General features: G+C 42.9%; 1 protein-coding gene across 3 annotated transcripts in view; it reads left to right on the forward strand.

Annotated features, from left to right (window-relative positions):
- The window catches only part of scn1laa (sodium channel, voltage-gated, type I-like, alpha), a 225,497-nt gene that overhangs the window by 175,606 nt on the left and 23,144 nt on the right, over positions 1–26,747 (forward strand). For all 3 annotated transcript variants that reach the window (XM_063052347.1, XM_063052348.1, XM_063052350.1), the window contains one exon: positions 20,271–20,324. In XM_063052347.1, coding sequence (XP_062908417.1) covers positions 20,271–20,324 — 54 coding nt within the window. The remainder of the gene's footprint in view (positions 1–20,270; positions 20,325–26,747) is intronic.

A 26,747-nucleotide genomic window follows, 5' to 3' on the forward strand; every position in this document is an offset into this window, starting at 1 on the left:
AAATTTTTTCTATAGATATAGTAGCACAGATAGAAATGAAAACTCTTACAGAAGGAGATTAATAAAGAGTTTTATGATAGGGTTGGAGGCTGATTTTGTTAAATAACAAAAGGGATACCAGTGAAATGGAGAAAAAGGTGGTAATTGGATAAGGGAGAAGCTAGAGGAGGTTTAAATGGAAATGATAAGATTATTATTGAACTCAATGGTTAATCTCAAAGGTTACAATATCAAATAAAAAAGTGATATTCTTCAAATTTACACTGAAATTCATTGGAACAGCTGACAATGGAGGTCGGAGTGGGAGTTGGAGAGAGGACTGAACGAGTCACCAGAAGTTCAGCAACAAACACAGCTGTTGTGCAAAGCTTTCACCGAATAACTCCACTGTGGAGGAGATTCATTCAGCATTGTGAGGAGGGTATATTAAATTAAAAGAAGCAGAAACAGATAGCTGTCTCAGCTGGAAAGAGAGCAATAATCCTTGCTCAGTGAGGAAGAACAAAAGGCTAGTGTGGAATCTCCTGCATTTCCACAGAAATGAGGCAATGGCAGGTTGGGTGTTGGTGGCAGAATGCTGGACAGCTGAAAGCAGAAGGGAGGGAAACATAGTCTGGTGGAGGCATGCTGGATGTGTTAAAAATCCAGAGAATGGTTAGTTACATGTAAGACCATAAGACATGGGAGCAGAATTCGGCCACTTACTCCACCAAGTCTACTATGCTATTCCGTCATGACTGATTTATTATCCCTCTCAACCCCATTCTCCTACCTTCTCCCCGTAACTTTTAATGCCCTTACTAATCCAGAACCAATCAACCTCCACATTAAATGACTTCCCAAAACTGCTCATAATACTCCGTGTGGTCAGACCAATGCCTTATAAATCCTTGCTTTTATGTTCCAGTCCTTTCAAAATAAATGATTACATTAATTTGCCTTCCTTACCATTGCTCAACCTGTAAGTTAGCCTTCAGGAAATCCTGCATGAGAACTCCCAAATTCCCTACGCACATTTGATCCCTGTGTAGAAAATAGTCCATACCTTTATTCCTTATACCAAAGTGCATGACCATACACCTCCCAACACTGTTTTCCATCTGCCACATCTTTGCCCATTCTCCTGATGTGTTTAAGTCCTACTCTATATTCCCTGCTTCCTCAACACTGTCAGTCCCTCCACCTCTCTTTGTATCATCCACAAACAGGGCCACAAAGCCATCAATTCCATCATCATCATTGACATATAATGTGAAAAGAAATGGTCCCAATACCGACCTAGAAAACATTCCCTGTCCTGGGTCAGTTAGGATCACTACTTTATTTTAAGAATGTGAAATGTCAGAATAATAGTAGAGAGAATGATTTGTTTCAGCTTTTACTTCTTTCATCACTTTCCCAGTGGGTCAGAAGTTTACATACACTTTGTTAGTATTTGGTAGCATTGCCTTTAAATTGTTTAACTTGGGTCAAACATTTTGGATAGCCTTCCACAAGCTTCTCACCATAAGTTGCTGGAATTTTGTTCCATTCCTCCAGACAGAACTCGTGTAACTGAGTCAGGTTTGTAGGCCTCCTTGCTCGCACATGCTTTTTCAGTTCTGCCCACAAATTTTCTATCAGATTGAGGTCAGAAAATGATGTCAAGTCTGGTTCATCCTTGGGAGCAATTTTCAAATGCCAGAAGGTACCACGTTCATCTGTACAAACAATAGTACACAAGTATAAACACCATGGGACCACACAGCCATCATACCGCTCAGGTAGGAGACGCATTCTGTCTCCTAGAGATGAACGTACTTTGACGCGAAAAGTACAAATCAATCTCAGAACAACAGCAAAGGACCTTGTGAAGATGCTGGAGGAAACAGGTAGACAACTATCTATATCCACAGTAGAACAAGTCCTATATCGACATAACCTGAAAGGCTGCTCAGCAAGGAAGAAGTTACTGCTCCAAAACCGCCATAAAAAAGCCAGACTACAGTTTGCAAGTGCACATGGGGACAAAGATCTTACTTTTTGGAGAAATGTCCTCTGGTCTGATGAAACAAAAATTGAACTGTTTGGCCATAATGACCATCGTTATGTTTGGAGGAAAAAGGGTGAGGCTTGTAAGCTAAAGAACACCATCCCAACCGTGAAGCATGGGGGTGGCAGCATCATGTTGTGGGGGTGCTTTGCTGCAGGAGGGACTGGTGCACTTCACAAAATAGATGGCATCATGAGGAAGGAAAACTATGTGGATATATTGAAGCAACATCTCAAGACATCAGCCAAGAAGTTAAAGCTCGGTCGCAAATGGGTCTTCCAATGGACAATGACCCCAAGCATATCTCCAAAGTGCTGGCAAAATTGCTTAAGGACAACAAACTCAAGGTGTTGGAGTGGCAATCACAAAGCCCTGACCTCAATCTGATAGAAAATTTGTGGGCAGAACTGTGCGAGCAAGGAGGCCTACAAACCTGACTCAGTTACACCAGTTCTGTCTGGAGGAATGGAACAAAATTCCAGCAACTTATTGTGAGAAGCTTGTAGAAGGTTTCCCACTGGTAAAGTGATGAAAGAAATAAAAGCTGAAATAAATCATTCTCTCTACTATTATTCTGACATGTCACATTTTTAAAATAAAGTAATGATCTAACTGACCTAAGACGGGGAATGTTTTCTAGGATTAAACGTCAGGAATGGTGAAAAACTGAGTTTAAATGTATTTAGCTAAGGTGTATGTAAACTTCTGACTTCAACTCTATCTTGCTAAGCGGCCTCATGTGTGGCAGCTTGTCAAAGCCTGTTCAAAATGCCAAGGAAACAACATCTACTGACTCCTTTTTCCACCTGTTATTTCCTCAAAGAATTCCAACGTATTTGCCAGTCAAGATTTCACCTTAAGGAAACCATTGCTGATTTATGCCTGTTTTATCACTTGAATCCAAATACCCTGAAATCTCATCCTTAATAATGGACTCTAACATTGTGCCAACTACTGAAGTCAGGAGAACTAGCCCATAATTTCCTGTTTTTACCTCTCTCTTCTTAAAGTCTAGAGTGACCTTTGCAATATTCCAGTCCTCCAGAGACCCACGCAGAATCAAGTGATTCTTGAAGGATCATTATTAATGTCTCCACAATCTTTATAGCTACCTACCTCTTTCAGAAACCTGGGGTGTGGTCCACCTGATCTATCCACCTTCAGATATTTCAGCTTCCTAACCACCTTCTCCTTTGTAATGACAATTACGCTCATTTCTGCCCCCTGGCACACTTAAATTTCTGGCATTCTGCTGGTGTCTTCCACAGTGAAGACTGATGCAAACTGCCTATTGAGTTTGTCAGCCATTTTTTTGTCCCCTCTCCAATGTCATTTTCCAGTGATGTCACCATATACAACACTGAGATCCATTTTCTTGCGGGAATACACAGTAAATCCAAGAAACAGAATCAATGAAAGACTGCACCAAACAGGACAGTCAAACCACTGTGCAAAAGACAAAAAATTGCAAATACAAAAGAGAAAGAAAGAACTAATAGTAATAAATGAATAAGCAAAAAATATCAAGAATTTGAGATGAAGAGTCCATAGGTTGTTGGGAACAGTTCAGTGATGGGGCGAGTGAAGCTGAGTGAAGTTATCCCCTGTAATTCAAGAGCCTGTTGCATGAGGGGTAATAACTGTTCCTGAAACTGGTGCTGTGGGGCCTGAGTCTCCTGCACTACCTTCCCGATGGAAGAAGTGAGGAGAGATCATGGCCTGAGTGATGGTGGTCTTTGAGGGTTTAAACTAATTTGGCAGGGGTTTGGGAACTGGAGTGATAGGGCTGAGGAAGGGGAAAATAGAAATAAATCAAAGATAGCATACAACAGAGATGATAGAAAGGACAGGCAGGAGATGAGGCATAATCACATCGAGTTACAGGGCAGTAGAGATGTGGTGCAGTTATAATAGAAAGCAACAAATACTGGACTGAAGATATTTGAATGCATGCAGCATAAGAAATAAAATGGATGATCTTGAAATTCAGCTACAGATTGGCAAGTATGGCATTGTGGCCATCTCTGAAACTTGGCTAAAGGATGGCTGATATTGGGAGTTGAATGTCCAAGGATATACCGTGTATTGGAAAGATAGGTTAGTAGACAGAGGGGGTGGTGTGGCCCTGTGTATAAGAAATAATATTAAGTCATTACAAAGGGATGACATAGGATCAGAAGGTGTAGTCTCTATGGGTTGAGTTAAGAAATGGCAAGGGTAAAAGGACCCTAATAACCCCAAACAGCAACCAGGATTTGGATTACAAATTACAGCAGGAGATAGAAAAGGCGTGTCAGAAAGGCAATATCATGATAATGGTTGGGGATTTTAACATGGAAGTGGATTGAGAAATTCAGGCCAGTACTGGACCTCAAGACAGAGAATTTATAGAATGTCTAAGGGATGGCTTTTTGGAACAGTTTGTTGTTGAGCCCACAAGGGGATTGGCTGTGCTGGATTGGGTGTTGTGCAATGATCCAGAGGTGATAACGAGAGGTTAAGGTTAAGGAACCCTTAGGGAACAGTGATCACAATATGATCGTTCACTTTGAAATTTGAGAAGGAGAAACTAAATTCCAATGTGTCAGTATTTCAGTGGAATAAAGGAAATTACATTGGCATGAGAGGAGAACTGGCCAAAGTTGACTGGAAAGGGACACTAGCAGGAAGAACAGAAGGCAGCAATGGCTGGAGTTCCTGCGAAAAATGAGGGGAATGCAAGACAGATATACTTCAAATAAGAAGACATTTTTGAATGGAAGAAGGGCACTACCGTGGCTGACAAGTGAAGTCAGAGCCAAAGTAAAAGCAAAAGAGAGGGCATGCAAGGAAGCCAAAGCTAGTGGGAAGATAGAGGATTGGGAAGCTTTTAAAAACTTGCAGAAGGAAACTAAGCAGGTCATTAGGAAGGAAAAGAGGAATAATGAAAGAAAGCTGGCGACTAATATCAAAGAAGATACTAAAAACCTTTTTAAATATATAAAGGATAAAAGAGAGTCGAGGGTAGATATAGGACCAATAGAAAATGACACTGGAGATATTGTAATGAGAGTCGCAGAGATGGCAGAGGAACTGAATGTGTATTTTGCATCAGTCTTCACAGTGGAAGACATTTGCAGTATACCGGACATTCAAGAGTGTCAGGGAAGTGAAGTATGTGCAGGGAAAATTACGACTGAGAAGTTGCTCAGGAAACTTAATGGTCTGAGGGTGGATAAGTTGTCTGGACCTGATGGAATGCACCCTCGGGTTCTGAAGGAAGTAGCTGAAGAGATTACGGAGGCATTAATGATGATCTTTCAAGAATCGATAGGATTCTGGCATTGTACCAGATGACTGGAAAATTGCAAATGTTACTGCACTACTTAAGAAGGGTGGGAAGCAGCAGAAAGGGAACTATAGACCTGTTAGCCTGACGTCAGTGGTTGGAAAGTTGTTGGAATTGATAGTTAGGGATGAGATTACGGAGTACCTGGAGGCATGTGACAAGATAGGCCATAGCCAGCATGGTTTCCTGAAAGGAAAATCCTGCCTGACGAACCTACTGTAATTTTTTGAGGAAATTAAAAGCAGGGTTTGCAAAGGAGATGTGGTAGATGTGGTGTACTTGGATTTCCAGAAGGCCTTTGACAAGGTGCCACACATGAGGCTGCTTAGCAAGATAAGACCCATGGAATTACAGGGGAGTTACTAGCATGGGTGGAGCATTGGCTGATCAGCAGAAAACAGAGAGTGGGAATAAAGGGATCCTATTCTGGCTGGCTGTTGGTTACCAGTGGAGTTCCACAGGGGTCAGTGTTGGAACCGCTGCTTTTTACAATGTTTGTCAATAACTTGGACTATGGAATTAATGGATCTGTGGCTAACTTTGGCGATGATACAAAGATAGCTGGAGGAGCATGTAGTGTTGAGAAAACAGAGAGCCTGCAGAGAGTTAGATAGTTTAGGGGAATGGGCAAAGAACTGGCAAATGAAATACAATGTTGGAAGGTGTATGGTCATGCACTTTGGTGGAAGAAATAAACAGGCAGACTATTATTTAGCTGGGGAGAGAATTCAAAATGCAAGATTCAATGGGACTTGGGAGTCCTTGTGCAAGATACTCTAAAGGTTAACCTCCAGGGTGAGTCGGTTGTGAAGAAGGTGAATGCAATGTTGGCATTCATTTCTAGAAGTATAGAATATAAGAGCAGGGATATAATGTTGAGGCTCTATAAGGCACTCGTGAGACCATACTTGGAATATTATGTGCAGTTTTGGGCTCTTTATTTTAGAAAGGGGATGCTGACATTGGAGAGGGTTCAGAGAAGATTCACAAGATTGATTCCAGGAATGAAAGGTTTACTGTATTAGGAACGTCTGGCAGCTCTTGGGCTGTATTCCCTGGAGTTCAGGAGAATGGGGGGGATCTCATAAAAACATTCTGAATGTTAAAAGGCCTGAACTGATTAGATTTGGCAAAGTTATTTCCCATGGTAGGAGAATCTAGGACAAGAGGGCATGACTTCAGGATTAAAGGATGTCCGTTTAGAACAGAGATGTGGAGAAATTACTTTAGTCAGAGGGTGGTAAATCTGTGGAATTTGTTGCCGCAAGCGGCTGTGGAGGCCAAGTTATTGGGTGTATTTAAAGCAGAGATAGATAGGGTCTTGATTAACCGGGGCATCAAAGGATATGGGGTGAAGGCAGGGGAGTTGGGTTGACTGGAATAATTGGATCAGCCCATGATTGAATGGTGGAGCAGACTTGATAGTCTGAATGGCCTACTTCTGCTCCTATATCTTATGGTCTTATGCTCTTATGGTTTTATGATGAATGCTACTTTCCTGTGACAGCACTCCACGTAGATGTGCTCCATTGTTGGGAGGACGTTACCAGTGATGGACTGAGCTGTATCCATTGCTTTTTGTAGGATCTTCTATTCAATGACTGGTGATTCTATACCAGACTGGATTATAACCACCAGTCAGTATACTCTCCACCACACATCAATAAAAGTTTCTCAAAGTTTTTGATGTCATACCAAATCTTTTCAATCTCCCACCAAACTGCTGATTCGTCAGCACCTTTTATGCAGCCTACAACGGTGCTGTCATCAGCAAATGTAAATATGGCTTAGCCTCACAGTCATAAGCATAAAGCAAGTGCAGCAGGGGGCTACACACATAGACGTGATGCACCTGTGCTGTTGGAGATTGTGGAGGAGATGTTGTTGCCAATCCCAACTAACTGGGGTCTGTAATTGAGGAAGTCGTGGAACCAATTGCACAAGGAGTTATTGAGGCCAAGGTTTTGAAACTTATTGAATAGTTTTGAGGAGATAATGGTATTAAATGCAGAGCTGTAGTCGATAAAGAGCATCCTGATGTATGCATCTTTGCTGTCCAGATATTCCAGGGATGAGTGAAGAGCCAATGAAGTGGTAACTGCTGTGGACCTGTTGTACCTGTAGGCAGATTGGAACAAATCCAAGTCATGTCTCAAGCAGGAGTTGATATGTTTCACCACCAACTTCTTAAAGCACTTCATCACTGTGGATGTAAGTGCTACTGAATGATAGTCATTGATTCAGGTTACCACATTCTTGTTAGGCACCGGTATAACTGAAGCTTGCTTGAAGCAGCTGTATACCTCAGACTGCCAAAGCAAGAGGTTAAAGATATTGGTGAACAGTCCAGCCAGTTGATCAGCACAGGTCTTTAGTAATTAGCTAGGTACCACATCTGGGCTGGATGTTTTTCATGGGTTCATCGTCATGAAGGATGCTCTCACATCAGCCACAGAGACTGAAATCTCAGGGTCATCGGGTCTGTGGGAGTTCGTGAAGGTCCCTTCATGTTTTGTCAGTCAAAGTGAGCTTAGAAAGCATTGAGCTCATCTATAAGTGAGGCCCATTGTCACCTATGTTGCTTGACTTCACTGTGTAAGATTCAATAGCTGTCAAGCACCGTTCAGTTTAGTCCAGAATTGCCACTTCACCATGAGGTTGCTTTCTGGAGATCTTACCTGGACCTCTTGTATCTTACTTGGTCACCAGACCTGAATGCCACTGATCTGGCCCTCAGCAGATTGCAGATCTCATGGTTCATCCAGAGCTTCTGGTTTTGAATGATTTTGTGGAAACACACTCATCTACAACTGTCTTGATCAAGTCTGTGACAACCATGGTGAATTAATTCGGATCCTCTGATGAGAGCTTGAACACGGCTCAGTCTGTGGACTCATAGCAATCCCACAGCTGCTCCTCTGCTTCCCATGATCACTTTTTTGTTGTCCTTATCTCTGGAGCCTTGCCCTTTAGCTTCTGCCTATATGCTGGTAGGAGAACAATGACAAGTGATCAGATTTCCTGAAATACAGTCTAGATGGTAGGCATTCCTTATCATACCATAGCAGTGGATGAGGGTATAGGGACTCCTAGTGTTGCAGGTTTCTAGTGTTGATGATAATTGGTTCGAGATTTTTTCAAACAAGCTTAATTAAATCCCTGACTATAATTTGAAATGTGTCAGGTTGGCCTTTTTCTTGTTTGGTGATGGCAGCATTCAATATCTCAAATGCCTGATTAACATCGTCTTTTGGCGATATGTAAACTGCAGTCAGGATCATGGAATAGAGCTCCCTTGGTAAGAAAAATGGTCAGCACTTAATTGTTAGATGTTCCAGGTCAGGGGAAGAAGAACACGACAAAACTGCCACACCCAAGCACCACAAAGAGTTTATCATGAAACAGAGACCTCCACCTGTTGCCTCCTCCAGATCAGCAGTTCAGTCCATCCTCTGTATCAAGATGCCATTGGGTCTTACCAATGCATCCATGAACCAAGCCTCAGTGAAACACAGAACACAGCAATTCTTCATTTCTCTCCAATACAGATACCTTTCCTTTAGGTCCTCAATTTTGTTCTGCGACTGTACACTTTCTAACAAGATGCTGGGTAGATGGAATTTAATTCCTCTGTATCTCAGCCTGGCTTGGAATTCATTCCTCCTCCCTCTTTTCTGGCTTGGCAACGTACCTTCGGCTGCTTAAAGGTGCTGTACTTGGTTGCTTGAGAGTTAATCCACCAAGTTTCTCAGAAGATCATGAAATCACTAGTTTATTAAGGTGGTTCAAAAGGACGCTGCTTAACGAGAAATTACAGGCTGCAGATTACATTGTGTGTAGTTCAAAAGAAGTATCTTTAGAAGCAGCCCACAAGACACCACCGTGATACACAGGCACCATCTTGTTCCACATGATCATGATCATGTTATGATCACTGCCTCCTGAGATTTCTTTACCTTAAACTCCCTATGGAGGCTGATGGGCTGGTATTTGAGGGCAAGGACAATACATTGTGAGACTGGGAAGGGTGGAAGTGTTGAGGCAGATATGTAGGAAATGAAACAGTTGTGGTCAAGAGCTCTTCCAACGATACTGCAACAAAATCCTTTATTGGGGAAAAAAGGAAGTTTGAAACCTATCTGATACACTTTCCTTTCCCTTTTTTCAGCTGGATAGCTACTTGGGCCTAGTGTATCACCATGCAGAACTTTTGTCTCAATGCTAGATTACATTCGAATGACATTCCACGTCAGTATTCGAACTGTGAACTTCAGCCCCAGGCTCTTGATCTTTGGTCACCCGGTGTGGAAAGTGGGTGGGTCAACTGGGAGATATTGTTGTCAGTTTGTGCCTGGGCTTGACCAACATGGTCATTCATAGGTGGAGGCAAAAGGCAGTCAAGTTCTGCCCAAGTTGGTTGCTTGACCATATTACAAGTCACATTCATGCCCATGTGTCCTGGTGAAGGAGCATAAGCCCATAAGATATGGGAGTAGAGGCCATAAGATAGAGGAGCGGAATTAAGCCATTTAGCCCATCTAGTCTCCTCCACTATTCAACTCTTAATCTCTTACCTTCTCCCCATAACCCTTCATGCCCTGACTAATCAAGAATTTATCAACCTCTGCCTTAAATGTACCCAATTAATTGGCCTCCACAGCCACCAATGGCAACAGCTTCCACAGATTCACCACTCTCTGGCGAAAGGAATTCCTCCCATCTCCATTCTAAAAGGGCGCCCCCCCCCCCGGTGAGGCTACACCCTCTGGTCTTGGACTTCCCATCATAGGAAACTCCGCTGTACATCCACTATTTCGAGGCCTTTCAACTTTCGATGGGTTTCAATGAGGTCACCCATCATTCTTCTGATTTCCAGTGAGTAGAGGCCCAGAGCCATCAAACGCTGCCCATATGATGTCCAGGACTGGTGAACACCACAAGGGCTCAAGCTAAGTCTTCTAATGTACAGTAATAAATGACAACAAATTCGGAGTGGATCACATTATAGTGCGTTTATTATTTTACTTGCAAGGGAAACTACTCCTCATGAGTTATCGTCTGGAACTCGCATCAATCATAAAGTTCAAAACAAACCACTTTTATTCTCCTTACAGAGAATAGTAATTTCTTCCATTCTATAACATTCCTCCATTATCTATATCTTTATCTGGTTCTCACATTCATTCTTTAGAAGCTGCGTCCTGTTTACATCCTCCCAGCGAACATTCCCTGTCTTAATGCACACACAACTTCCCTTGCCTCCATCCAAACCAGCTAAGCAGCAAAACATCCTGAGATTTCATAGGTTCCATTTTGTCAAGTAACATTTTACAAAAGTTACAAATTCGTAAAGATTTCAGGGTTACAGGTATATGAAATAAGAAAAAGCAAGGCTAGATCTTAGGGTGAGGGACATTGCAGTGGGTGCATCTTACATCATTTGTTGCTTACAAAATTGAAGAGATTAGAGAATGAGGGGAGAGTGGTGGAGAACTTGGTAAAATAATATGCTATTTTCCCTTGTTTTAGCTCTTAGTTTCACTCCATAGAACAGTCTCCTCCATTTGGGTTCAGAGAGATAGGTGCATGTGATCCACTGCATCCAGTTGTCAACACTTTGTCTAGAAAGAGAGAGAGAGACTCCTGTCAGGACTGTGATCTGGATGTCATTATTGAGTAAATGGCACTGTGTACAAGATGTGAAATGTGGGTGTGAGGTTTGTCGCTATATGAGTGAAATGGAGCATGTGAATGCCAGGAATGAGTCATAGCATTCTCAAAATTTACATTGCAAAATGAGACCATTTGGTCAATTATCTCTGTGCCAGCAGTGTCTTGGGAGACAGTGAATGCTGAAAATGATAGTGATGCAGTGAACAGTATGTGGAGATGGTCATGCTATTGGCAGGAAATGATCTTTGAAGATATATTCCCAAACCCAAACCGTATAAACTTTTTGGGTCAGAATCAGAATTAGAATCAAGTTTAATATCAGCAGCATATATCATCAAATTTGTTGTATTTGCAGCAGCAGTAGGGTGCAAACATAATAATAGAGGCAAAAATACGAATTACAGTAAGTATATGTATATTAAATATCTAACAATGCAAAAATAGAAATTTAAAAAGTAGTGAAGTAGTGAGTAGTGAGTTCATGGGCTCAATGTCCTTTCGGAAATCGGATGGCAGAGGAGAAGAACCTGTTGCTAAATCATTGAGTGTGTGCCTTCAGACTCCTGTACCACTTCTCTGATGGCAGCAATGAGAACAGGACATGACCTGTGTGATGGGGGTCCTTAATGATGGATGCTGCCTCTTTGAGTCTTTGCTCCTTGAAGATGTTCTGGGTACTACAGAGACTAGTGCTCATGATGGAGCTGACTAATGTTACAACTCTCTGCCACTTATTTTGATCCTGTGCAGTAGTCCCCCCAATACCAGAAGATGACATTATATGGATCTGGGGTTGAGAGAGTAAGCAACTTCAAGTTCCTTGGCATCCACATCGCCGAGGACCTCACGTGATCTGTGCACACCAGCTACATGGTGAAAAAGGTACAACAGCACCTCTTTCATCTCTGCCAGTTGAGGAAGTTTGGTATGGGCCCCCAGATCCAAAGAACTTTCTACAGGGGCACAATTGAGAGCATCCTGACAGGCTGCATCACTGCCTGGTATGGGAGTTGTACCTCCCTTAATCACAGGACTCTGCAGAGAGTGGTGTGGACAGCCCAGCACAGCTGTAGTTGTGAACTTCCCATGACTTAGGACATTTACAAGGACAGGTGTGTAAAAAGGGCCCGTAAGATCAGTGGGTACCCAAGTCATCTCAACCACAATCTATTCCAGCTGCTACCATCCGGGAAGCGGTACCGCAGCATAAAAGCCAGGACCAACAGGCTCCGGGACAGCTTCTTCCACCAGGCCATCAGATTGATGAACTCATGCTGACGAGTGTACTCTATATAACATTGACTGTTCTATTTATTATAAATTATTATAAATTACTATGAATGCACATGGCACATTTAGATGGAGACACAACATAAAGATTTTTATTCCTCATGTATGTGAAGGATGTAAGAAATAAAGTCAATTCAATTCAGTTTGTGAGTGTCTTTGGTGACATATCAAATCTCCTTAAACTCCTAACGAAATATAGCTACTGTCGTGTCTCCTTTGTAGCTGCATCAATATGTTGGGCAGAGGATGGAACCTCAGATATTGACACCCAGGAACTTGAAATTGCTCACTCTTTCTACTTCTGATCACTCCATAAGGACTGGTGTGTGTTCCCTCATCTTACTTTTTCTGAAGTCCACAATCAGTTCTTTCGTCTTAGTGATGTTGAGTGCAGAGTTGTTGTTGCGACACCAATGAACTATCTGATATATCTCTCTCCTGTACTCCTCCCTGACACCATCTGAAATTCTGCCAACAATAGTTATAGAAACATAGAAACATAGAAAATAGGTGCAGGAGTAGGCCATTCGGCCCTTCGAGCCTGCACCGCCATTTATTATGATCATGGCTGATCATCCAACTCAGAACCCCGCCCCAGCCTTCCCTCCATACCCCCTGACCCCCGTAGCCACAAGGGCCATATCTAACTCCCTCTTAAACATAGCCAATGAACTGGCCTCAACAGTTTCCTGTGGCAGAGAATTCCACAGATTCACCACTCTCTGTGTGAAGAAGTTTTTCCTAATCTCGGTCCTAAAAGGCTTCCCCTCTATCCTCAAACTGTGGCCCCTCGTTCTGGACTTACCCAACATCGGGAACAATCTTCCTGCATCTAGCCTGTCCAATCCCTTTAGGATCTTATACGTTTCAATCAGATCCCCCCTCAATCTTCTAAATTCCAACGAGTACAAGCCCAGTTCATCCAGTCTTTCTTCATATGAAAGACCTGCCATCCCAGGAATCAATCTGGTGAACCTTCTTTGTACTCCCTCTATGGCAAGGATGTCTTTCCTCAGATTAGGGGACCAAAACTGCACACAATACTCCAGGTGTGGTCTCACCAAGGCCTTGTACAACTGCAGTAGTACCTCCCTGCTCCTGTACTCGAATCCTCTCGCTATAAATGCCAGCATACCATTCGCCTTTTTCACCGCCTGCTGTACCTGCATGCCCACTTTCAATGACTGGTGTATAATGACACCCAGGTCTCGTTGCACCTCCCCTTTTCCTAATCGGACACCATTCAGATAATAATCTGTTTTCCTATTTTTGCCACCAAAGTGGATAACTTCACATTTATCCACATTAAATTGCATCTGCCATGAGTTTGCCCACTCACCCAACCTATCGAAGTCACTCTGCATCCTCTTAGCATCCTCCTCACAGCTAACACTGCCACCCAGCTTCGTGTCATCCGCAAACTTGGAGATGCTGCATTTAATTCCCTCATCCAAGTCATTAATATATATTGTAAACAACTGGGGTCCCAGCACTGAGCCTTGCGGTACCCCACTAGTCACCGCCTGCCATTCTGAAAAGGTCCCGTTTATTCCCACTCTTTGCTTCCTGTCTGCTAACCAATTCTCCACCCACACCAATACCTTACCCCCAATACCATGTGCTTTAAGTTTGCACACTAATCTCTTGTGTGGGACCTTGTCAAAAGCCTTTTGAAAATCCAAATATACCACATCCACTGGTTCTCCCCTATCCACTCTACTAGTTACATCCTCAAAAAATTCTATGAGATTCGTCAGACATGATTTTCCTTTCACAAATCCATGCTGACTTTGTCCGATCATTTCACCGCTTTCCAAATGTGCTGTTATCACATCCTTGATAACTGACTCCAGCAGTTTCCCCACCACCGACGTTAGGCTAACTGGTCTATAATTCCCCGGTTTCTCTCTCCCTCCTTTTTTAAAAAGTGGGGTTACATTAGCCACCCTCCAATCCTCAGGAACTAGTCCAGAATCTAACGAGTTTTGAAAAATTATCACTAATGCATCCACTATTTCTTGGGCTACTTCCTTAAGCACTCTAGGATGCAGACCATCTGGCCCTGGGGATTTATCTGCCTTCAATCCCTTCAATTTACCTAACACCACTTCCCTACTAACATGTATTTCACTCAGTTCCTCCATCTCACTGGACCCTCTGTCCCTTACTATTTCTGGAAGATTATTTATGTCCTCCTTAGTGAAGACAGAACCAAAGTAATTATTCAATTGGTCTGCCATGTCCTTGCTCCCCATAATCAATTCACCTGTTTCTGTCTGCAGGGGACCTACATTTGTCTTTACCAGTCTTTTCCTTTTTACATATCTATAGTCCGTTTTTACAGTCCGTTTTTATGTTCCCCGCCAGTTTTCTCTCATAATCTTTTTTCCCCTTCCTAATTAAGCCCTTTGTCCTCCTCTGCTGAACTCTGAATTTCTCCCAGTCCTCAGGTGAGCCACTTTCTCTGGCTAATTTGTATGCTACTTCTTTGGAATTGATACTATCCCTAATTTCTCTTGTCAGCCACGGGTGCACTACCTTCCTTGATTTATTCTTTTGCCAAACTGGGATGAACAATTGTTGTAGTTCATCCATGCAACCTTTAAATGCTTGCCATTGCATATCCACCGTCAATCCTTTATGCCATCAGTAAATATTAAAAGGGCATCTGAGCTGTGCCTAGTCACACAGTCATGGGTGCAGAGAGAGTAGACCGGTGGGCAAAGCATGCATCCTTGAGGTGTGTCGGTTTTGATTGTGAGCAAGGAGGAGATGTTATTTCTAATCCGTACAGGTCATGGTCTTCCAGTTAGGAAGTCAAGGATCCAATTTCAGAGGGAAGTACGGAGGTCCAGGTTTTGTCAAACTAAATTTGCAGGGGGTTGTGACCTGAAGTGAAGAAGCAGGGGATGGGGCGGTTGGCGCACAAGTAGTGACAGCTTGTAAGGAGCTTGTGAGGAAGGATAGACAGATGATAGAGCAAAGAAGCACTATCCAGGTGGTTTGAGCTGTGTCTATTTTAATGCGAGGAGTATCATGAGCAAGGCAGGTGAACTTAGAGCGTGGATCAATATGTGGAACTATGGCCATTACAGAGACTTGGATGACACGAGCAGGGATGACTGCTGAGTGTGCCAGGCTTCAGATGTTTCAAAGAGGACAGGGAGGGAGGCAAAAGAGGAGGGGGAGTGCTACTGTTGATCAGGGATAGTGGCTCAGCTGCAGAAAAGGAGGAAGTCATGGAGGAATTGTCTACTGAGTCATTGTGGGTGGAAGTCAGAAACAGAAGGTAGATGACTCTACTGGGTGTTTTTTGTAGACGCCCCAATAGTAACAGAGATATCGAGGAGCAAATAAGGAGGCAGATTCTGGAACGGTGCAAAAATAATAGGGTTGTTGTGATGGGTGATTTTTAACTTTCCTAATACTGACTGGCAACTCCTTAGGGCAATAGGTTTGGGTGGATGGAGTTTGTTAGTTGTGTTCAGGAAGGTTTCCTGATGCACCATGTAGATAAGTCAACTAGAGGAGAAGCTGTACTTGATCTGGTATTGGGAAATGAACCTGGTCGGGTGTCAGATCTCTTGGTGGGAGAGCATTTCGGAGGTAGTGATCACAACTCTATCTCCTTTACCATGGCACAGGAGAGGAATAGGAGCAAATAATTTAGGAAAAAGTTTAATTGTGGTAGGGGGAAATATGATGCTATTATGTAGGAACTTGGGAACATAAATTGGGAGCAGATGTTCTCAGGGAAAGGCACGGCAGAAATATGACAAATATTTAGGGAACATTTGCACGGCGTTCTGCATAGGTATGTTTCATTGAGGTAGGGAAAGGATGGCAGAACCATGGGGTACAAAGGATGTAGAAAATCCAGTTAAGAAGGAAAAAAAAGCTTATGAAAGTTTCAAGAAACCAGGTACTGTTAGAGCTCTAGAAAATTACAAGGGTACCAGGAAGGAGCTGAAGAATGAAATTAGGAGAGCTAGAAGGGGCCATGAAAAGGCCTTGGCAAGCAAAATTAAGGAAAACCCCAAGGAAACCTACAGGTATGTGAAGAGCAAGATGATGAGCCATATGAGTATAGGACCAATTAGGAGTGAGAGTGGAAACATATGGCTGGAGCCGGAGGAGGTAGCGGAGGTATTTAATAAATACTTTGCTTCAGTATTCAGCAATGAAAAGGACCTTGGCAATTGTGGGGGATGACTTAAAGCAGACTGAAATGCTTGAGTGTATAGACATTAAGAAAGAGGATGTGCTGGAACTTTTGAAAGGTATTAAGTTAGATAAGTCACCGGAACTGACGAGATATTCCCCAGGTTATTGTGGGAAGTGAGGGAGGCAATTGCTGAGCCTCTGGCGATGATCTTTGCATCATCAATAGGGACGGGAGAAGTACAGAGGATTGGAAGGTTGCAAGCATTGTTCCCTTGTTCAAGAAAGGAAGTAGAGATAACCCAGGAAATTGTAGACCAGTGGTCAAGTTGTTGGAGAAGATCCTGAGAGGCAGGATTTCTGAGCATTTGGAGAGACATAATCTGATTAGGGATAGTCAGCATGGTTTTGTTAAGGGCAGGTCATGCCTTACAAATCTGATTGCATTCTTTGCGGATGTAACAAAACACATTGATGAAGGTAAAGCAGTGGATGTAGTGTGTATGGACTTTAGTAAGGCAGTTGATAAGGTTCCCCATGTGAGGCTTATTCAGAAAGTAAGGAGACATGGGATCCAAGGAGACCTTGCTTTGTGGAACCAGAATTGGCTTGACCACAGAAGGCAAAAGGTGGTTGTGGATGGTACGTGTTCTGCATGGAGGTTGATGACCAGTGGTGTTCTGAAGAGATCTGTTCTGGAATCCTTCGTCTTCGTGATTTTTATAAATGACCTAGATGAGGAAGTTGAAGGATGGGTTAGTAAGTTTGCTGATGATACAAAAGTTTGGATTGTTGTGGATAGTCTGGAGGGTTGTCAGAGGTTACAGCGGGACATCGATAGGATGCAGAACTGGGCTGAGAAGTGGCAGATGGAGTTCAACCCAGACAAGTATGAAGTGGTTCATTTTGGTCGGTCAAATTTGAAGACAGAATATAATATTAATGGTAAGACTCTGGACAGTGTGGAAGATCAGCAAGATCTTGGGGTCCATGTCCATAGGACACTTAAAGCTGCTGAACAGGCTCTGGGCAGTGTGGAAGATCAGCAAGATCTTGGGGTCCATGTCCATAGGACACTTAAAGCTGCTGAACAGGTTGACAGTGTTGTTAAGAAGGCATATGGTGTGTTGGTCTTCATCAGCTGTGGGACTGAGTTCAAGAGCTGTGAAGTAATGTTACAGCTATATAAGAGCTTGGTTAGACCCCACTTGGAGTACTGTGTTTAGTTCTGGTCACCTCATTAAAAGAAGGATGTGGATGGGCTATAGAGGGAGTGCAGAGGAGATATTGGGCTATAGAGGGGGTGCAGAGGAGATTTTGGGCTATAGAGGGGGTGCAGAGGAGATTTAAAAGGACATTGCCTGGATTGGAGGGCATGCCTTATGAGAATAGGTTGAGTGAACTTGGCCTTTTCTCCTTGGAGGATGAGAGGTGACCTGATAGAGGTGTACAAGATAATGAGAGGCACTGATCGTGTGGATAGTCAGAGTCTTTTTCCCAGGGCTGAAATGACTAACATAAGGGGGCATAGTTTTGAGTTGCTTGGGAGTAGGTACAGGGGGATGTCAGAGGTACGTTTTTTCCACGCAGAGTGTGGAAGGTGCATGGAATGCATTGCCATAGAAGGTGGTAGAGGCAGATCAATAGGGTCTTCTAAGAGACTCTTAGATAGGTACATGGGGCTTAGAAAAATAGAGGGCTATGCACTAGGGAAATTCTAGGTAGCTTCTAGAGTGGGTTACATGGTCAGCACAACATTGTGGGCCGAAGGGCCTGTAAAGTGCTGTAGATTTCTATGTTCTATGTTCTAAGTATTACTATTGTCCAGGTGATCCAAATCCGCATGAAGAGCCAATGAGAATGCATCACTGTAGACCTACTCTGGTGATAGGCAAATTGCATTGGGTCCAGGTGCGTGCTAAGACAGGAGTTAATTCTAGCCATAACCAACCTCCCAAAGCACTTCATCACCGAGGATGTCAATGTATCTAGATCCTCAGGTTTTTCCCCCAGCTGTAACTGGGTGGTCTGAATATAGTTGTAAAGCTTCTCGTATCTTTGTGAATACTTCCTCGACTTCCTACTTCTAGTTATTGTGCTGTGGCCTCCAGTTCCCTGGCTGCAAACTTTGGAGACTGTTTTTTCCCCAGACTAAATAATTTCTTGTTGACAATTTCATTTTCAAAAACCCTGTTATTGCCCACTTCAGCCACAGCAGACCTCCAGTTTAGTAAGTGCAACCTGGCTTTATGCAGTTTTTATTGGTGCTAACCACTCAGAATTAATGCATCTTGCCATTGTACAGTGCAGTTCATCCCGGTTGGATGTTGCAGACATAAGTGTACACAGGCAACTCCTGAATTGCTCATGGCCAATCACACAGCAAGCCTGTTTACTGAGACCACACAATTCAGCCCACACAACATCAATTTGACCTTTCGAAGGTAGCAATGTAAATAATGGCACATGGAATGATATATCCGTGAGAAATACTTCACACAGAGTGCTGATGACTAATCAGTGGGCAATTCTTGGTGTTAGCTTTGGTATATCTGCATTGCTGTTAGGATACTCCTGTTGATTGGAGGATCTGCTTACTGATTCGATGAAATTAATGATGCCTAACACCTAAAGTTTCATAAAGTGTGTTATCATGTTGCAGTGTTTATTTCCCAAAGGAAATATGCCCAGGTTGTCCCTGAAGTCTTGTGCAGATATAAGGAAGCAAATTTTTATTTTTTTATTATTATTGAGATACAGCGTGGAATAAACCCTTCCGGTCCTTCGAGCTGCACTGGCCAGCAATGCCCTGATTTAATCCTAGCCTAATCACAGGACAATTTATAATGACCAATTAGCCGACCAACCCATATATCTTTAGACTGTGAGAGGAAACTAGAGCACTTAGAGGAAACGGGGAGAACGTACAAACTCCTTACAGACAGTGGCAGGAATTGAACCCACGGCTCTGGTACTGCAAAACATTGTCCTAACCACAATGCGACCATGGTGTCCTACTGTAAGACTCAGCAAAGAGTTTGAGTTCTCGCTGGAAGCTGATTATGAGAAACTGTTTTATGATCATTTAAGTTGCCTATTCACTGGCTTTGCAAGAGTGATCCTGGTCCTATCCATGAGCATGATTGTTCTTGGACAGTGTCTTTACAAGACAGGTGACTCCAGCCATTATCAGTAGTTTTCAGAGATTGTCAGCCTGATGTCATTGGTCACATAACCAGAAATTGTGATATGCACCAGCTGCTCATTCAACCATCCACCACCTGCTCCCATGTCTTCACATGATCTAAGCAGATGGTACACTTTTCCCAAGGGTATCCTGCAGGCTCGCAGAGGAAAGGAGTGCCTCACACCGCACCTTACGCCTTATATGGCATCTATTGGCTTGGAACAGGATTATAATTTCTTTTTTTGTCCCATAATGGAAAGCTGCAGAATTGAATGATGCTTGAATTAAACAAGATAGATCTTACATGTAGCTCAGTCATAAGATGATAAGATATAGGAGCTATTTCATCATGGCTGATCCATTTTCCCTCCATCTCCTGCCTTCTCCACGTATCCCTTCATGCCCTGACCATTCCAGGATCTATCAATCTCTGCCGTAAATATACCCACTGACTTGGCCTCCACAGCTTGGTATTGACTTTAAAACATACTTCTTTTAAATTTTTGGTGAAAACACTAAATCTGTTAATCCTGATTATGCAATTATGAAATTTTAGTTACTACACCACTGCCAGTAATCTGTTTGTTTTGTTTACTTAGGCAACTTTTAAAGGATGGACGGAGATAATGTATGCTGCTATTGATTCGAGAGACGTAAGTGGATATTAATTAAATAAAGTTATAGATATTCAATCACCCAAGTTCATTCAAAAATGATGTCTGATTGTTTAATATAATGGCCCTTAAGAAAATCCTAGAAATTATTTTTAACAGTGGAATTTTATACTGTCCTTAATTTTCTTCATTATTTAAAGAGGTTCACTGATAGTAATATACACTTTATTGCATGAGGTATCAGAATTATTGCATGCATTTCAGATTGATACATCTCAGATGAATTACAAATAAAAGTATGTTTTGTTCGTGTGAATTTTTAATTGCTTTAAACATTAATGTAAGAGATCAGAATCAGATTTAATATCATAGAAACATAGAAACATAGAAAATAGGTGCAGGAGTAGGCCATTCGGCTCTTCGAGCCTGCACCGCCATTCAGTATGATCATGGCTGATCATCCAACTCAGAACCCTGTACCTGCCTTCCCTCCATACTCCCTGGCATATATCACTGGCATATGTTGTGGAATTTGTTGCTATATATATTTAAAAGTTAAATAAGTAATGCAAAAAGAAAGATTAAAAAAAGTAGTGAGGTAGTGTTCATGGATTTGATGTCCATTCAGAAATTAGATGGCAGAGGGGAAGAAGCTGTTCCCGAATCATTGAGTGTGTGTCTTCAGGTTTCTGTACCTCCTCTCTGATGGCAGCAAAGAGAAGGGGGCATGTCCAGGGTGATGGGGTCCTTGATGACGGATGCCACCTTTTTGAGGCATTGCTCCTTGGAGATGTGCTGGATATTGGGGAGGCAGGTGTCCATGATGGAGCTGACTGAGTTCACAACTTTCTGCAGCTTATTTCAATCCTCTGCATTGAAGATATGTGAGATGTTTAGGAGATTCAATGCTTTTGAGATGGAGCAAATTATATTAGGTGTAAAATAGCTACAGCTGAGACCATGATTCCATGCAATAATTTGTTTTCTAACTTGACACAATTAATAACTTACCAAATTACAGAATCAGAACTGTGTAAAAGGTACTTGGACAATACATGGACAGGAAAGGTTTAGAGGGATATGGGCCAAAAGAAGGCAAATGGGGTTAGCTAGGATGGGAATCTTGGTCATAGAGTCATAAAACATTACAGCATAGAAATAGGCCCTTTGGCCCATCTAGTCAGTGCCAAACTATTAATCTGTCTAGTCCCATTGACCTGAGCCTGGAGCATGGCCCTCCCATTCATCTTCCTATCCAAATTTCTCTTAAATGTTGAAATTGAACCTGCATCCACTACTTGCACTGGTAGCTTGTCCTGCATTCCCACCGTCCTCTCAGTGAATTTCCTCCTCATATTCCCTTTAAACTTTTCACCTTTCACCCTTAACCCCAGACTTCTAATTCTAGTATCATCCAACCTCAGTGGAAAAAACCTGCTTGCATTTAGCCAATCTATACCACTGTCAAATCTCCCCTCATTCTCCTTCGCTCTGGAGAATAAAGTCCCAAACTATTGAACCTTTCCCTATAACTCAGATCCTCAAGTCCGAGCAACATCCTTGTAAATTTTCTCTGTATTCTTTCAATCTATTTACATCTTTTTGAAGTAGGTGATAGTACTTCAGATTAGGCCTCACCAACATCTTGTTCAACTTCAACATAATATTCCAGCTCCTGTACTCAAGATTTATGAAGGCCAATGTGTTAAAAGCTTTCATTACACCCCTGTCTACCTGCGGAACCACTTTCAAGAAATTAAGGATCACTCCTCTGTGCCCTACCGCTCACCGTGTAAATCCAACCCTGGTTGGTCCTCCCAAAGTGTAACAGCTCACACTTGTCTGCATTAAATTCCATCTGCCATTTTTCAGCCTATTTTTTCAGTTGGTCCAGATCCCACGGCTAACCATGATCGTCATCCTCGCTGTCCACTACACCCCCAATCTTGGTGTCATCCCCAAATTTGCTGATCCAGTTGACCACTTTATCATCCAGATCATTAATATGATGGAAAACAACAAAAGATCCAGAAACGATTCCTGTGACACTTCACTAGTCACAGGCCTCCAGTCAGAGAGGCAACCATCTACTACCACATCAGCTTGTCCCACAAAGTCAATGTCTAATCCATTTTACTACCTCATCTTGCATGCCCAGCAACTGAACTTTCTTGATGAACATCCCATGCGGGACCTTGTCAAATGCCTTGCTGAAGTCCATGCCTTGCCTTGTCTTCATCAACTTCCCTGGTAACTTCCTCAACAAAGTCTTTAAGATTAGTTTGAAATGACCTACCACTTACAAAGCCATGTTGACTATCCCTAATCTGCCCCTGTTGATGCAAATACTCATATATTCGGTCCCTTAGAATACCTTTCAATAACTTACTTACTACAGATGTCAGACTCACCAGACCATCGTTTCCTGGCTTGTTCTTAGAGCCTTTCTTAACAATGGAAAGTTACCTATCTTCCAAACCTCCGGCACTTCAGCAGTGCCTAAGGATGTTTTATCTCTCTCTGCTAGGATCCTTGCTGTTACTGCACTAGCCTCCCACTGGGTACGAGGGAACACCTTGTCAGGCCCTGGGGACTTATCCACCCTAATTAGCTTCATGCTAGCCAGTACCCTCTCCCCAGTAATCTGTATACGGTCCATGACCTTTCTGCTGCTTTGCCTCGCCTCTATGGGCTATGTGTCCATCTCCCAAGTAAATACAGATGGAAAAAAAATCAATTTAAGATCTCCCACATCTCTTTCAGCTCCATGTATAGATGACTACTCTGTTCTTCAATTTTGTCCCATGCTATCCTTTTGCTCTTAATACGTCTATAGGCACCCTTGGAATTCTCCTTCACCTTGCCTGACTGTGCAAGCTCATGGTCCTTCTTTTAGCCATCCTCATTTCCGTCTTAAGTGTTCTCTTGTACTTCTTACACTCCATAAGTACCTCATTTGTTCCTACCTGCTGATACCTGCTGTGCAGCTTGTTTTTCCCAACCAGGGCTTCAATATCTCTCGAAAACCAAGGTTACCTGCATCCTTTATTCTGATAGGCATATACAAGCTCTGTACTCTCAAAATTTCACTTTTGAAGGCCTCCCACTTACCAAGTACACCTTTGTTAGAAAACAACCTGGCCCAATTCACACTTGCCTGATCCTTTCTGATATCATCAAAATTGGCCTTTCTCCAATTTACAATCTCAACCCCGGCATCAGGCCTATCTTCTTCCATATCCCCTTTGATCAGTGTTATGATTACTGGATGCAAAGTGTTCCCCTACACAAACTTCTGTTACCTGCGCTGTCTCGTTCCCATCCAAGTTCACAGACCTCCTGGAATCTATCCATGGACTAGGACTGATTGAGTGATTAGTGGTTATAATAGGTGGAAGGGAACAGGATGCCAAGATTTGAGACATCATTCTTTTAATATTTAGTTCACGATGTTAGAGATACCGCACAAAAACCGGAGCTCTGATCCACCAAGTTTGTTTCGGCCCTCAGTCAGCCACACACTTACGCAATCCTACATTAATCCCTGTTTTTATTCCCCCCCCCCCCCGCCAATTCAATTCAAGTTCAATTTCATTCAACCAGACATAAATACCCAAATGAGACGGCGTGACTCCAGGGACACGGTACAAAACACAATACAACAGTCACACACAGCACCAAGCACGTGTAAGATATCAGTAAAGTACAGCCACACAAGAAAAATAGTTCAGGCCCTGACTCCACGTATGCCGCAGAAATCTGCAGTCGACTGCAATCCAGACTGTGTTCTGCCAGGCAGACACTAGGGGGCAGCGCAGCCGCCAGCCTGGAGTTTGAATCACATCCACTCTCCCAGTTTCTCTGACTCACCTGCACAATCGGATCAATTTTCAGTGGTCATTTAACCTACTCACCTATTGTACGTGTCTTTGGACTGGAGCATCTAGAGAAAACCCATACCATCATGGGAAGAGCATGCAAACTCCATCCAGATAGTATCCAAGTTCAATTTAAGTCCAGTCCGTGTCTTTGGTTTTAAAAAGCAGCCACCTTACTACATATGCCAGTGTGCCTTTACTGAAACAATACATAGTGGTATCGGGAATATCTATGCTGCTTTGTGTTTTTAAATGTTTTCTTGTTATTTGGCAACTCAGTTAGTTGATTCTGTGAGGTACTGATTTATTTAGATTGTGAGGACTAGCATTGAAGGGAATTGAATTCACATCCCACCAGACAGCTGAGGAGTTAAAATGTGTGTAGCTAAGCAAATTTGAAAATTGAAAAAAAACACTATAATTAATAGAGAAAATGAATTTATCCAAATAATACCAAAAACCCCTTTGTGGTCTGGTATCTGCCATCCTTGTATAGTCAGGCTTTTAGTGACTTCAGACCACCAATGCAATTGCATATTGGAAATGCCCAGGAAATTACTCAGTCCAAGGACAATTAATATGTACCATGGATGTCCCATGATATGCAGTGGGGAGTATTCAGTCTGGCTCATCACTATCTGGTATGGGGGAGAGGGTGTCACCGCACAGGATCGAAATAAGCTGCAGAAAGTTATAAACTCAGTCAGCTTCCATCATAGGCATTAGTCTCTGTAGAATCCAGGCCATCTTCGAGGAGCAATGCCTCAAAAATGTGGGGTCCATCAGAAAGCACTCTCATCACCCAGGACAAGGCCTCTCCTCATTACTACCTCAGAGAGGAGGTACAGAAGCCTGAAGGCACACACTCAGTGATTCAGGAACAGCTCTTCCTGAAGGTTGATGTTCTGGAGCATGTTAATATTAAGGGAGAGGAGGTGTTGGAGTTGTTAAAATACATTAGGACAGATAAGTCCCCAGGGCCTGACGGAATATTCCCCAGGCTGCTCCACGAGGCGAGAGAAGAGATTGCTGAGCCTCTGGCTAGGATCTTTATGTCCTCATTGTCCATGGGAATGGTACCGGAGGATTGGAGGGAGGCGAATATTGTTCCCTAGTTCAAAAAAGGTAGTAGGGATAGTCCGGGTAATTATAGACCAGTGAGCCTTACGTCTGTGGTGGGTAAGCTGTTGGAAAAGATTCTTAGAGATAGGATCTATCGGCATTTAGAGAATCATGGTCTGATCAGGGACAGTCAGCATGGCTTTGTGAAGGGCAGATCGTGTCTAACAAGCCTGATAGAGTTCTTTGAGGAGGTGACCAGGCATATAGATGAGGGTAGTGCAGTGGATGTGATCTATATGGATTTTAGTAAGGCATTTGACAAGGTTCCACGTGGTAGGCTTATTCAGAAAGTTAGAAGGCATGGGATCCAGGGAAGTTTGGCCAGCTGGATTCAGAATTGGCTTGCCTGCAGAAGGCAGAGGGTGGTGGTGGAGGGAGTACATTCAGATTGGAGGATTGTGACTAGTGGTATCCCACAAGGATCTGTTCTGAGATCTCTACTTTTCGTGATTTTTATTAACAACCTGGATGTCGGGGTAGAAGGGTGGGTTGGCAAGTTTGCAGATGACACAAAGGTTGGTGGTGTTGTAGATAGTGTAGAGGATTGTCAAAGATTGCAGAGAGACATTGATAGGATGCAGAAGTGGGCTGAGAAGTGGCAGATGGAGTTCAACCCGGAGAAGTGTGAGGTGGTACACTTTGGAAGGACAAACTCCAAGGCAGAGTACAAAGTAAATGGCAGGATACTTGGTAGTGTGGAGGAGCAGAGGGATCTGGAGGTACATGTCCACAGATCCCTGAAAGTTGCCTCACAGGTGGATAGGGTAGTTAAGAAAGCTTATGGGGTGTTAGCTTTCATAAGTCGAGGGATAGAGTTTAAGAGTCGCGATGTAATGATGCAGCTCTATGAAACTCTGGTTAGGCCACACTTGGAGCACTGTATCCAGTTCTGGTCACCTCACTGTAGGAAAGATGTGGAAGCATTGGAAAGGGTACAGAGGAGATTTACCAGGATGCTGCCTGGTTTAGAAAGTATGCATTATGATCAGAGATTAAGGGAGCTAGGGCTTTACTCTTTGGAGAGAAGGAGAATGAGAGGAGACATGATAGAGGTGTACAAGATAATAAGAGGAATAGATAGAGTGGATAGCCAGCGTCTCTTCCCCAGGGCACCACTGCTCAATACAAGAGGACATGGCTTTAAGGTAAGGGGTGGGAAGTTCAAGGGGAATATTAGAGGAAGGTTTTTTTACTCAGAGAGTGGTTGGTGCATGGAATGCACTGCCTGAGTCAGTGGTGGAGGCAGATACACTAGTGAAGTTTAAGAGACTACTAGACAGGTATATGGAGGAATCTAAGGTGGGGGCTTATATGGGAGGCAGGGTTTGAGGGTCGGCACAACATTGTGGGCCGAAGGGCCTCTACTGTGCTGTACTGTTCTATGTTCTATGTTCTATGTTCTTCCCTTCTTTCATCCAGTTTCTAAATGGACATTGAACCCATGAACACTATCTCACTACTT

Source organism: Mobula hypostoma, chromosome 6, assembly GCF_963921235.1.
Source record: "Mobula hypostoma chromosome 6, sMobHyp1.1, whole genome shotgun sequence".
NCBI classification, from domain to species: Eukaryota; Metazoa; Chordata; class Chondrichthyes; order Myliobatiformes; family Myliobatidae; genus Mobula; species Mobula hypostoma.